The sequence below is a fragment of the Poromitra crassiceps genome (genome assembly GCF_964638095.1).
Source record: "Poromitra crassiceps genome assembly, chromosome: 3".
NCBI lineage: Eukaryota > Metazoa > Chordata > Actinopteri > Beryciformes > Melamphaidae > Poromitra > Poromitra crassiceps.
Window position 1 is genome coordinate 1,435,877 of NC_139625.1, and position 14,124 is coordinate 1,450,000.

Below are 14,124 nucleotides of genomic sequence, written 5' to 3' on the forward strand. Positions count from 1 at the left end.
GTCTGATCTGTTGTTTATTATGGTTTATGTGAAGTGAGATGTGATGGTTTTACACCGCCTCCACTACCTTTGACGTGAGGCGAAGTCGGTAGCCCGTGAGTATGTTTTCAACTGATCTACTATACTACACTTTTGACCGTCAACCACAGTGCTTCATACTATAAAGCTGTCAAGAAGACTAAGCGCATTCTCTACCTTCAACTGACAACATTCTGCTGGGGGAGAAAAGCTTGTTTTGGTGTCAGTGCAGATCCTAGCTTTAATAACAGGCTAGGCACGTGTCACTTCCTTTGGCATAGCATACATACCAGCCGAATTGGATTTGGCAAGTCGAGGGTGTATTTGGCATTTTAAGATTGATTTTCTATTGTTTTTTTGTTTTTGTTTTCTATTTAACGTTATAGCAGCACTGCAGCAACCATGGATTCTTTCCATGAAAGGCACTGCTCGGAGCTGGTGGCCCGGGAGAGGTGCGGCCACACAGCCCTGCTGGAGGATCACCTGCTCTATGTGTGGGGAGGATACGTGGTAAGACTAGGAACACTGTGCTGAGACAGTCCTACATGTATACATGCATAGGCTACTGCCAACCTTTATACTATTTTTTTAAAGTTTTGTTGTGATGCTTTTAAATGTCCATTTTATTCTCTTCTTTTCTTTTCCTGTCAACCATTTTATGTGAAGCACTTTGAATTGCCTCTGTGTATGAAATGTGCTATACAAATAAACTTGACATGACTTGACTTGACTTGAGACTTAAAAAAAAGGGAGGACTTCAAAATTCAAGTTTGCTATTTAAGATTATTATTATTATCATCATTAATAGTATTGTTATTATTGTTAGTAATAGTAGTAGTAGTAGTAGTACTAGTAGAACTATACTAGTAGTTAGCCCCTCAGGCTCTTTCTATGTTCGTCTCAAGACTTCACTGTAGTGAGAGAAAACCTGTGACTTCAAAGTGCAGAAATAAGGTGAGTTTAATCGCCAACACAGATTGTCTAACGAAAAATGAATGTTCGGTGTGAGGGCTCTTACTACAGTGAAGTCTTGAGACGAACATAGAAACAGCCTGAGGGCTAACTAGTAGTAGCAGCAGCAGCAGTAGTAGTAGTAGAAGTAGTAGTAGTAGTATATGTGTCACCAGTGCATAGGAAGAATGTATTTCCAGTGTCTAGGCCTACTATGTTTATTTGGAATGAATGTCAGTAACATGTTCTGGATGTTTTTATCTTTTTTGCCAATTGTGCGTTTTGAACATCCTCATTCACAAAACATAATCTTCATATTCTAAGTATCTGTAAAATGTGTGTGTGTGTGTGTGTGTGTGTGTGTGCGTGTGTGTGTGTGTGTGTGTGTGTGCATCATAGGCTAGTTCATGTTGCACGAAATAATGCCATTACAATGATAGACAGACACTAGACGTATTCATTTCATAGTAATAGACATGTCATTATTCTCTACAGTCAATTGCTGGCGATGAAGTTTTCCTACCCAATGATGAAATCTGGGTATATGACTTAGAACGAGGTGTATGGTAAGGATATTAAATCTGTTCAAATAATGTATGCCTGCTTTGACTTAGAACGAGGTGTATGGTAAGGATATTAAATCAGTTCAAATAATGTATGCCTGCTTTGACTTAGAACGAGGTGTATGGTAAGGATATTAAATCACTTCAAATAATGTATGTCTGCTTTGACTTAGAACGAGGTGTATGGTAAGGATATTAAATCAGTTCAAATAATGTATGCCTGCTTTGACTTAGAACGAGGTGTATGGTAAGGATATTAAATCAGTTCAAATAATGTATGCCTGCTTTGACTTAGAACGAGGTGTATGGTAAGGATATTAAATCAGTTCAAATAATGTATGCCTGCTTTGACTTAGAACGAGGTGTATGGGAAGGATATTAAATCAGTTCAAATAATGTATGCCTGCTTTGACTTAGAACGAGGTGTATGGGAAGGATATTAAATCAGTTCAAATAATGTATGCCTGCTTTGACTTAGAACGAGGTGTATGGTAAGGATATTAAATCAGTTCAAATAATGTATGCCTGCTTTGACTTAGAACGAGGTGTATGGTAAGGATATTAAATCACTTCAAATAATGTATGTCTGCTTTGACTTAGAACGAGGTGTATGGTAAGGATATTAAATCAGTTCAAATAATGTATGCCTGCTTTGACTTAGAACGAGGTGTATGGTAAGGATATTAAATCAGTTCAAATAATGTATGCCTGCTTTGACTTAGAACGAGGTGTATGGTAAGGATATTAAATCACTTCAAATAATGTATGTCTGCTTTGACTTAGAACGAGGTGTATGGTAAGGATATTAAATCAGTTCAAATAATGTATGCCTGCTTTGACTTAGAACGAGGTGTATGGTAAGGATATTAAATCAGTTCAAATAATGTATGCCTGCTTTGACTTAGAACGAGGTGTATGGTAAGGATATTAAATCAGTTCAAATAATGTATGCCTGCTTTGACTTAGAACGAGGTGTATGGTAAGGATATTAAATCACTTCAAATAATGTATGCCTGCTTTGGGGGGAAAGGAAATATGTGGATTCTGATAACAAGCTCTTCTCTCTCTTTTTCTCTCTCTCTGATTACATTCATACTTTTTTTTCCCTGCAGGGAAATGTGCAGAATGACGGGGGAAGTCCCGCCCTCCATGTCTGGCAGCTGCAGCTGCTCTCTGAATGGACACATGTTCATATTTGGAGGTTGTGATGACAATGGACAGACCAATCAGGTGAGATTGATCTCTGAGGGAACTGTTCACACTGTCGATCCATACAGTATAATCCATGCCATGATGCAACAGTTACTTTACATGCTTTACTTAAACTACATGGTCTGCGAGTGACTGATTGTCACAAGATTGAATCATATTCATAATAATGAGTTATAGTTTGGATACTAAAGTGTGTGTGTGACAAAGCATGTAAGGTCACATCTTAGACTGAAAGCAGTTGTCTTTGGCATGATGAAGTGACCGGTGTTGGACTTGAAACAGATCTATTGTGTTAATCTGGTGGACGGTAAATACGCCTGGAGGAAACTCACACATGAGACTGGTTCTCCTCCTTCGCCCCGAGACAAACTGTCCTGCTGGGTTCATAACGGCAGGTAAGCGCTTTATGAACATGTGCATTTGAATGGATCACTTTATCCAGTACTGTGTACTGGATCATTCACAGAGGGAAGGGTAGCAGTGTTACAGGAGCTCCACCAGCCTCTGTAAACAGCTTCAGATGACTGTTTACCAGCTTTGATGCAACACCAGCAACTGGAAACAGGTTCAGATGACTGTTTACCAGCTTTGATGCAACACATGGTTCCAATTACACTGTGACTTTTTTTCTGGGGTTATTTATGTAACGAGCATGATGCAGGTTAGAGGCCACATTGCATTAATACAGTATGTGGGACTATGTACTGTAGCAATAGAGAGGCTTCAGCACTGTACCAGAGATTTTCTTCCGCAATTTATTTTCTCATAGACAATTCGTAAAATGCCTATAAGAATAGTTTTACTTGGTCAAACCAAACGGTTCAGCTATATTTAGAATCGGGAGAGACCAGAGAACATTTCACTCGGACCAAAACAACATCGAATTTTTTTTCTTCTTTAAATCCGCATTCTTTTTACGTTTTGGTCTGAGTGAGATGTTATGCGATCTCTCCTGTTTCTAAATATATCTGAAACGTTTGGTTTGAACGAGTAACACTATTTGTATAAGCATTTCCTGAAAACCCGCCAATATAACACTTGTGGCATCTGTACAGCAGCCTGGCTGGCTGAGTAAGTAATGTCACAAGTGTTATATGCCCAGATGGTTTTATTGAGTACATGCATTAAAATGCCACCTTTTGCTCCATATTTCTGTCCTGGGGCCTTTATTTTATTCTCTATTCTTTATTATGCCTCGCCGGGCCGGAGGCATTATGGTTTCGGGTTGTCCGTCCGTCCGTCCGTCCGATGTTCATACGTCCAGTTGGACTCAAGGATGAACTGATTAGATTTTGGTGGTCAAAGGTCAAAGTTCAAGGTCACTGTGACCTCACGACCACCCGTTTCATGCTCGTTAACCTGATATCTCATTGACGCCTTGACGGAATTTCTTCAAATTTGGCTCAAACGTCCACTTGGAGGCTAGGATGAACGGATTAGATTTTGGTGTTCAAAGGTCAAAGTTCAAGGTCACTGTGACCTCACAAACGCCATTGACAAGCTCGTTAACGCAATATCTCAGGAACACCTTGACGGAATTTCTTCCAATTTGGCTCAAACATCCACGTGGACTCAAGGATGAACTGATTAGATTTTGGTGGTCAAAGGCCAAAGTTCAAGGTCGCTGTGATGTCACGACCGCCCGTTTCATGCTCGCTAACATGATATCTCAGGAACGCCTTGACGGAATTTCTTCGAATTTGGCTCAAACGTCCACTTGGAGGCTAGGATGAACGGATTCGATTTTGGTGGTCAAAGGTCAAAGTTCAAGGTCACTGTGACCTCATGACCACCCGTTTCAGGCTCGTTAACACGTTATCTCATCAACGCCTTGAGGGAATTTCTTCAACTTTGGCTCAAACATCCACATGTACTCAAGGATGAACTTATTACATTCTGATGATGTTGATTGGCAGAGTTCTTTCTCAGCACAATCCTGCTGTTTCTCATAGTAGCTCTGGAAAGGTGGGAATAAATGATTCCAAGGTCAATGGGGTCACGCTCCTGTATGTACAAGCTGACTGACGCTCACTAAAATGTAATCCACAGTGCAAACACTCACACTCACACACACTCTCACACACACACACACACACACACACACACACACACACACACACACACAAAGTACATTTCAGTGCGCTTCAGTCAGCTTGTACATACAGGAGCATGACTCCATTGACCCCAATGGGCCGTAGCTAGGGACAGGAAGGTCGTAGAGAGTTGGGATTCGAGGGGTGTGTAGGGGCGTGGCTAAGGGGTGTGTAGGGGCGTGGCTAAGGGGTGTGGGTGGTGGGGAAGAGGCAAGGTAAAGGGTGTAAGAGTCTGAACAGACATGGATGTCGACTGCTCACTTGTTGGTGCGGTCGTTCTACTTTTATTTTATTTATTTATTTTTGTGGGGAAGGGGGGGTATTTCCCTAGGAATCTTGAGCCCAAAATGTAAATTCTGATTTTTTTTTTACCTGCACCACACTCTTTAATATACAATAACAATATATTGTTGTTTTTATCTTTCCACCTATTTCATGTTCATGTTTTTTGTATATTTTTCATATATTCAGTCTCTTTTTCTTTGTCACAGTAACTACCAGTGTTTATGATGCAGTAATCTGTACTTTGTTTCTACTTAACATGTTATAGTGTTGAAATTTTCCATTGTCTCCATTTATATAACCCTCACTGGTCATATTCCCGTTTGTATTGTTAATTGTTTGTGTTGTTTCTATTTTTCTTTTACTATGTATTTTTTTCTTTGCTGGATCCTATTATATACAGTATACACATATATACACATATACACTTATTTATATATATATATACAACCTAGAGATTAAATGCACAGAGGTCAGTAAGGATCTGAATGGTATAGCTACAGCAGCGTTCTAATAATCAACTCAAATGTGAGGAATTCATCTCATCTTGGGACCCAATCTTATAATAACAAACTGCTACCTTTATGTTCAAGATTCCCACCTGGAACAAAGCCACACCCACCTGGAACAAAGCCACACCCTGTCTTGGGTAACTGATCATTTCTCTGTACTCTTCTCCAGGATCATCTACTTCGGAGGATACGGCCACAAACTACTGAGAGACATCGATAGCAGGAACAGAAGAAGCTTCATTCCTGATGAAGCCTCCTGGGTATTGTTGTTATTGGCTACAGGCCTCTCTCAGTTCTCTGTGCACTATATTTATATTGAAAAAAATCACACCCAGGTGTTGAAGTAAGCAGTGCAGGTTTGTGCAAGTCGGACGCTTCTCCCCCACCGCCCTCTCCCCGGCACTGTGTGCATGCGTGTACACGTGTGTGTGTGTGTGTGAGCGCGCACGTTACGTGTTTCATACGTGCTTTTTTTCCATAACGTGCCAAAATCTCGCCCGTGAGGAAGTGAATTCTCCATTTATTTCCAGAGGTTTCTTAAAGTCCCTGGAAACCAAAATCCACAAAAACGTTCTAACTATGTTATTTAGGGTCTTATGTTAGTAACTGTCTGCCTCAGAAATTATTATACATTACTTTCAACCCAAAGCCTTAAAATCGACACTTTTCTACAAGATTCTACAAGGTACTTCCTCATTGAAGAGAGCAGTGCGTGAGGTGCTAAAATGCAGGAGCTTATGACATCATAAGCTCTATATAACCTTTGTACACGCGCGCAACTCGCCCTACTGTGTGTGTGTGTGTGTGTGTGTGTGTGTGTGTGTGTGTGTGTGTGTGTGAGTAACTTCGCGTCACCAGGCTGTGTCGAGAGCTATGCTGTTCTCTCTCTCTCTCTCTCTCTCTCACTAGTCTCTCTCACTAGAGAGAGAGAGAGAGAGAGAGAGAGAGAGAGAGAGAGAGAGAGAGAGAAAGAAAGAGAGAGAGAGAGAGAGAGAGAGAGAGCACACAGAGTGGGAGACAGACACGCTGTGGGGGCAAAGAACGGACAGAGATCTCTTCCTCTCAGAGCCGCGGAGCAACGCGCGAACACACACACACACACGCACACACACACACACACACACACACGGTGTGTGCACTCATCTCTCTTTCTCTCTTTCTCCGTTTCCCTCCCCCCCTCTCTCTCGCGCTCTCCGAGAGACAGAAATTTCCCTGCTGTAGACGGGACACGCCCACACAGTCCGCGGGAGAAAATACACTCTAAAAAATAATGAAATCTCATGAGTTTTGCCATGGCTGTCAAACCTAAATTTATATACTTTGCGACGTTCATCATCGTTCAAATTTGGCTGGTGGCTTATTAACATAGGGTCCTGTGATGTGATGAACTCAAAATGCTAAATAATAAAGAAATATTTCTGGTTTCCAGGGACTTTAAACTGTGCGTGTGTGTGTGTGTGTGTGTGTGTGTGTGTGTGTGTGCATGGTGGCGTGCATCACCGGCTTTGAACCGCTATCGACCTCGAGAAGCTCTCTCTCTCTCTCTCTCTACACCTGTGTGTGCCTACCGGGCAGCTGGGGGAGGGGCCTAGGCTGCAAGCTACAGGTCTCATGCACATACCGACATCCCATCCACATCTCGTCCACACATCTCGTCCATATCCTGTGCTACCAACACGTCACTTATAGAAGCTTCTGCATGGCTTCAAAACAGAGATCAGCAGCACAAACAGAGATCAGCAGCACATGGCTTCAAAACAGAGATCAGCAGCACATGTTTTAAAAACAGAGATCAGCAGCACATGTTTTAAAAACAGAGATCAGCAGCACATGTTTTAAAAACAGAGATCAGCAGCACATGTTTTAAAAACAGAGATCAGCAGCACATGTTTTAAAAACAGAGATCAGCAGCACATGTTTTAAAAACAGAGATCAGCAGCACATGTTTTAAAAACAGAGATCAGCAGCACATGTTTTAAAAACAGAGATCAGCAGCACATGTTTTAGGAGTGCAGGCGGTGATTTTCCCTTCTCATGTTTGATTCTTATAACACAGTTTGGGGCCAGAGAGACAGAAATCTCACCAAATGGCGAAGTCGTCAAATGACTGAGTCATTGGAACGGATCAAACCCCTCCATATCCTGTATATTGTGGTTTGTGCTTTGGGACAATACAAATCATATTTATGGCCCTTTTAATACTGTCTTCACATTGTTGTTTTTCAGGTAGAGAATGTCTTCTGGGGATGGAACAATGAGGTCCATATATTTGATCCGATGCAACAAGCCAGTTGGCGTGAACCACAAACCCATGTAAGTGATGTGACGTGACACACGCTTTTATACAGTGAATACAGCACATACATTCAGATTACAGATGTTTATTTATTAGATAAGGGTTTTTGACAATTAACAGAATACAATCATCTATCTATCTATCTATCTATCTATCTATCTATCTATCTATCTATCTATCTATCTATCTATCTATCTATCTATCTATCTACCGTATCTATCTATCTATCTATCTATCTATCTATCTATCTATCTATCTATCTATCTATCTATTGTTTCAATTTTGTGCCCTGGTTGTCCCGGAAGTGAGTGATGTCACATACACACACACAAGGAGGCATTGTAACATCACTGATGATGTCATCAGTGATGTCATAAGACTGATGATGTCATCAGTGATGTTATAAGACTGATGATGTCATCAGTGATTTCATAAGGGGGCACACACACACACACACACACACACACACACACACACACACACACACACACACCACTGATGATGTCATCAGTGATGTCATAAGGGGGCACACACACACACACACACACACCCACTGATGATGTCATCAGTGATGTCATAAGGGACACACACACAAGGAGGCATTGTGACATCACTGATGATGTCATCAGTGATGTCATAAGGGGGCACACACACACACACGTGCGCATGTAAACTTAAGGGCAATAACATTTTGTGAGCAACACACACACTGCGCGCGGCAATAGGGCAGGCGAGGCCACGCAGCAGCAGAGCTGCAGCCCGCCAGTGTGAGCGAGACCGCACAGCAGGCGAGCCTAGGAATCAAGCGCGCGTAGCGCATGAGATGCCTTGTTAAAAGGGAGCATGTGGGCAATGTTTGTTTCAATTTGTGTCCCGGTTGTCCCGGAAGTGATGTCACTCAACTGGAAGTGATGTCATCAGTGAGCAGTTGTGCGCGCACAGACACACAGACACATACACACACACACACACACACAAGGAGGCATTGTGACATCACTGATGATGTCATCAGCGGGCGAGCCTAGGAATCGAGCGTGCGTAGCACGTGAGATGCACTTTTGACTTCAAGTGACTGTTTTTGTGTGCAGGGTCGCGCTCCTGCCCCCAGAGCTGGCCATGCCAGCGCCACACTGGGCTGCAAAGGATACGTATGTGGAGGCAGAGTCATGGTGAGATCTCTACATTCTTCTGAGTTCTTCTCCATGTCATTGCAAGGAGGTTAAAAGACCAGCAACATAACTCAAAGTCTGCCATACATAACTCATGCCATTCTCTTCTTCTAAATGTAGGAAACCAGGACGAGTGACATTCACTGTCTGGACCTCGAGTCGTGGACATGGTCAGAAATGTACGTTATCATCAACGACAATCTTAAAAGGTTAAAATGACATGCGACAGGCAGCAAGGAGAGACAGGAGAACAAGTAAAAGAGAGAGTTGGGCCAGCATGTGCCAGGATTCAAATACTACATGCAAGGCAGCTCTGCATCTGATATAAGACTAAACCACAGGTGTTCCTCCAAACACTATAGCTTTAATACCTCCAAACACTATAGCTTTAATACCTCCAAACACTATAGCTTTAATAGCTCCAAACACTATAGCTTTAATACCTCCAAACACTATAGCTTTAATACCTCCAAACACTATAGCTTTTAATACCTCCAAACACTATAGCTTTAATACCTCCAAACACTATAGCTTTAATATCTCCAAACACTATAGCTTTAAGCTACAACTAGGCAAACTATGGCTGTACACTTTATGAGAATTGTTTCAATTGTTGGGTCTAAAATAAAGAGCCTGGTCTTCTACCTGCTCTATTTGTAAAGTGCCTTGAGATAACTCTTGTTATGATTTGGCGCTATATAAATATAATTGAAATAAGGCATAACCTTTTGCTACTGTAGCTCTATCATTGATGTCACTGTGCTAAATGTCTGTGCTAAGACTCTATCATTGATGTCACTGTGCTAAATGTCTGTGCTAAGACTCTATCATTGATGTCACTGCTAAATGTCTGTGCTAAGACTCTATCATTGATGTCACTGTGCTAAATGTCTGTGCTAAGACTCTATCATTGATGTCACTGCTAAATGTCTGTGCTAAGACTCTATCATTGATGTCACTGCTAAATGTCTGTGCTAAGACTCTATCATTGATGTCACTGCTAAATGTCTGTGCTAAGACTCTATCATTGATGTCACTGCTAAATGTCTGTGCTAAGACTCTATCATTGATGTCACTGTGCTAAATGTCTGTGCTAAGACTCTATCATTGATGTCACTGCTAAATGTCTGTGCTAAGACTCTATCATTGATGTCACTGCTAAATGTCTGTGCTAAGACTCTATCATTGATGTCACTGCTAAATGTCTGTGCTAAGACTCTATCATTGATGTCACTGTGCTAAATGTCTGTGCTAAGACTCTATCATTGATGTCACTGCTAAATGTCTGTGCTAAGACTCTATCATTGATGTCACTGCTAAATGTCTGTGCTAAGACTCTATCATTGATGTCACTGTGCTAAATGTCTGTGCTAAGACTCTATCATTGATGTCACTGCTAAATGTCTGTGCTAAGACTCTATCATTGATGTCACTGTGCTAAATGTCTGTGCTAAGACTCTATCATTGATGTCACTGCTAAATGTCTGTGCTAAGACTCTATCATTGATGTCACTGTGCTAAATGTCTGTGCTAAGACTCTATCATTGATGTCACTGCTAAATGTCTGTGCTAAGACTCTATCATTGATGTCTGTGCTAAATGTCTGTGCTAAGACTCTATCATTGATGTCACTGCTAAATGTCTGTGCTAAGACTCTATCATTGATGTCACTGCTAAATGTCTGTGCTAAGACTCTATCATTGATGTCACTGCTAAATGTCTGTGCTAAGACTCTATCATTGATGTCACTGCTAAATGTCTGTGCTAAGACTCTATCATTGATGTCACTGTGCTAAATGTCTGTGCTAAGACTCTATCATTGATGTCACTGTGCTAAATGTCTGTGCTAAGACTCTATCATTGATGTCACTGTGCTAAATGTCTGTGCTAAGACTCTATCATTGATGTCACTGCTAAATGTCTGTGCTAAGACTCTATCATTGATGTCACTGCTAAATGTCTGTGCTAAGACTCTATCATTGATGTCACTGTGCTAAATGTCTGTGCTAAGACTCTATCATTGATGTCACTGTGCTAAATGTCTGTGCTAAGACTCTATCATTGATGTCACTGTGCTAAATGTCTGTGCTAAGACTCTATCATTGATGTCACTGCTAAATGTCTGTGCTAAGACTCTATCATTGATGTCACTGCTAAATGTCTGTGCTAAGACTCTATCATTGATGTCACTGTGCTAAATGTCTGTGCTAAGACTCTATCATTGATGTCACTGCTAAATGTCTGTGCTAAGACTCTATCATTGATGTCACTGTGCTAAATGTCTGTGCTAAGACTCTATCATTGATGTCACTGCTAAATGTCTGTGCTAAGACTCTATCATTGATGTCACTGTGCTAAATGTCTGTGCTAAGACTCTATCATTGATGTCACTGCTAAATGTCTGTGCTAAGACTCTATCATTGATGTCACTGCTAAATGTCTGTGCTAAGACTCTATCATTGATGTCTGTGCTAAATGTCTGTGCTAAGACTCTATCATTGATGTCACTGCTAAATGTCTGTGCTAAGACTCTATCATTGATGTCACTGTGCTAAATGTCTGTGCTAAGACTCTATCATTGATGTCACTGCTAAATGTCTGTGCTAAGACTCTATCATTGATGTCACTGCTAAATGTCTGTGCTAAGACTCTATCATTGATGTCACTGCTAAATGTCTGTGCTAAGACTCTATCATTGATGTCACTGTGCTAAATGTCTGTGCTAAGACTCTATCATTGATGTCACTGCTAAATGTCTGTGCTAAGACTCTATCATTGATGTCACTGTGCTAAATGTCTGTGCTAAGACTCTATCATTGATGTCACTGCTAAATGTCTGTGCTAAGACTCTATCATTGATGTCACTGTGCTAAATGTCTGTGCTAAGACTCTATCATTGATGTCACTGCTAAATGTCTGTGCTAAGACTCTATCATTGATGTCACTGCTAAATGTCTGTGCTAAGACTCTATCATTGATGTCACTGTGCTAAATGTCTGTGCTAAGACTCTATCATTGATGTCACTGCTAAATGTCTGTGCTAAGACTCTATCATTGATGTCACTGCTAAATGTCTGTGCTAAGACTCTATCATTGATGTCACTGCTAAATGTCTGTGCTAAGACTCTATCATTGATGTCTGTGCTAAATGTCTGTGCTAAGACTCTATCATTGATGTCACTGCTAAATGTCTGTGCTAAGACTCTATCATTGATGTCACTGTGCTAAATGTCTGTGCTAAGACTCTATCATTGATGTCACTGCTAAATGTCTGTGCTAAGACTCTATCATTGATGTCACTGCTAAATGTCTGTGCTAAGACTCTATCATTGATGTCACTGCTAAATGTCTGTGCTAAGAGTCCCAGAGTCGCCCGTCCCAGTGGGCAGATCGTGGCACACCCTCACTGGAGTGTCAGACTGTGCCTTCTTCCTGTTTGGTGGACTCAGTGTAGACTGCAAGCCAATGAGTGAGGAAATGCACCAGATGCATTCAGATTGTTTTATTCCCCTTGATAACATATCGTTTCTTTTCTTTTCGTTTCATTTCAACTTGTTGTTCCTTCTTCACCAGGCGACGGCTGGCTGCTTGATGTAGAAACAAAGACATGGAGAGAAATGGAGCATCCGTTTAAGGACAAGCCGAGGTAGCAAAGCATGAATATTTGTTTATTTTCACGATGGGAATGCCATTATATTGTATTAAATGAGTTTGATCTTTTCCTGATACAAACATTCACATGACACAGTTGCTAACATGTTCTACTGTAGATTTTTGTTGCAGCCGCTTCTATAGGATGAATCAGCGTGACGTCACTGCCACCCAGAAATGCAGAACCCCGCGGCAGTTAACTAGTATGAGTTGTGCCAAACAAACGTTAATATCTCAAAAACTAGACATCACATCGCTTATATTTTGACATTTTGAGCGAGAGCAGAATTAGCTCAAGGGTTTGATGTAAAATATATGCATGTCGTGTTAAAGTTGTGTGAACTGTTGCAGTTTTTAAAATGTAAACAGGGTCAGCCGGCTAGAGTCAGACACTCAAGCCTCCCAAAGCTCAGGCTCCATAGGGTTCCATTGCCGTTTCCACCCAGTGACGCGGTTTGTTTACCAAAATGCTGCTCGGCTGATCCCTCGTATACGTGACTATGTATGTTCGAGGACGAGATGTGTGCACTGAGATGTGTCCTGTCCACCGAGAGTTAGAGCGCACTAGCCTGGTAAACCATCTGGTCACATGACCTCACATTAGCCTGGTAAACCAGCCAGTCACATGACCTCACATTAGCCTGGTAAACCATCTGGTCACATGACCTCACATTAGCCTGGTAAACCAGCCAGTCACATGACCTCACATTAGCCTGGTAAACCATCTGGTCACCTGACCTCACATTAGCCTGGTAAACCATCTGGTCACATGACCTCACATTAGTCTGGTAAACCAGCTGGTCACCTGACCTCACATTAGTCTGGTAAACCAGCTGGTCACGTGACCTCACACTAGCCTGGTAAACCATCTGGTCACATGACCTCACATTAGCCTGGTAAACCAGCTGGTCACCTGACCTCACATTAGCCTGGTAAACCATCTGGTCACATGACCTCACATTAGCCTGGTAAACCAGCCAGTCACATGACCTCACATTAGCCTGGTAAACCATCTGGTCACCTGACCTCACATTAGCCTGGTAAACCAGCCAGTCACATGACCTCACATTAGCCTGGTAAACCAGCCAGTCACATGACCTCACATTAGCCTGGTAAACCAGCCAGTCACATGACCTCACACTAGCCTGGTAAACCATCTGGTCACATGACCTCACATTAGCCTGGTAAACCATCCGGTCACATGATCTCACATTAGCCTGGTAAACCATCTGGTCACATGACCTCACATTAGTCTGGTAAACCATCTGGTCACATGACCTCACATTAGTCTGGTAAACCAGCTGGTCACCTGACCTCACATTAGCCTGGTAAACCATCTGGTCACATGACCTCACACTAGCCTGGTAAACCAGCCAG

The 14,124-nt window shown here is 41.8% G+C and overlaps 1 protein-coding gene across 1 annotated transcript in view; it reads left to right on the top strand.

Moving 5' to 3' along the window:
* The first annotated feature begins 46 nt into the window (after positions 1 to 46).
* LOC310773943 (kelch domain-containing protein 1) overlaps positions 47 to 14,124 on the top strand; it is a 22,635-nt gene continuing 8,557 nt past the window's right edge. The window contains exons 1-11 of the mRNA XM_083633967.1: positions 47 to 95; positions 405 to 528; positions 1,465 to 1,535; positions 2,645 to 2,762; positions 3,027 to 3,139; positions 5,801 to 5,891; positions 7,858 to 7,944; positions 9,016 to 9,096; positions 9,217 to 9,275; positions 12,456 to 12,565; positions 12,670 to 12,742. Coding sequence (XP_083490093.1) covers positions 421 to 528; positions 1,465 to 1,535; positions 2,645 to 2,762; positions 3,027 to 3,139; positions 5,801 to 5,891; positions 7,858 to 7,944; positions 9,016 to 9,096; positions 9,217 to 9,275; positions 12,456 to 12,565; positions 12,670 to 12,742 — 911 coding nt within the window. The 5' untranslated portion in view covers positions 47 to 95; positions 405 to 420. The remainder of the gene's footprint in view (positions 96 to 404; positions 529 to 1,464; positions 1,536 to 2,644; positions 2,763 to 3,026; positions 3,140 to 5,800; positions 5,892 to 7,857; positions 7,945 to 9,015; positions 9,097 to 9,216; positions 9,276 to 12,455; positions 12,566 to 12,669; positions 12,743 to 14,124) is intronic.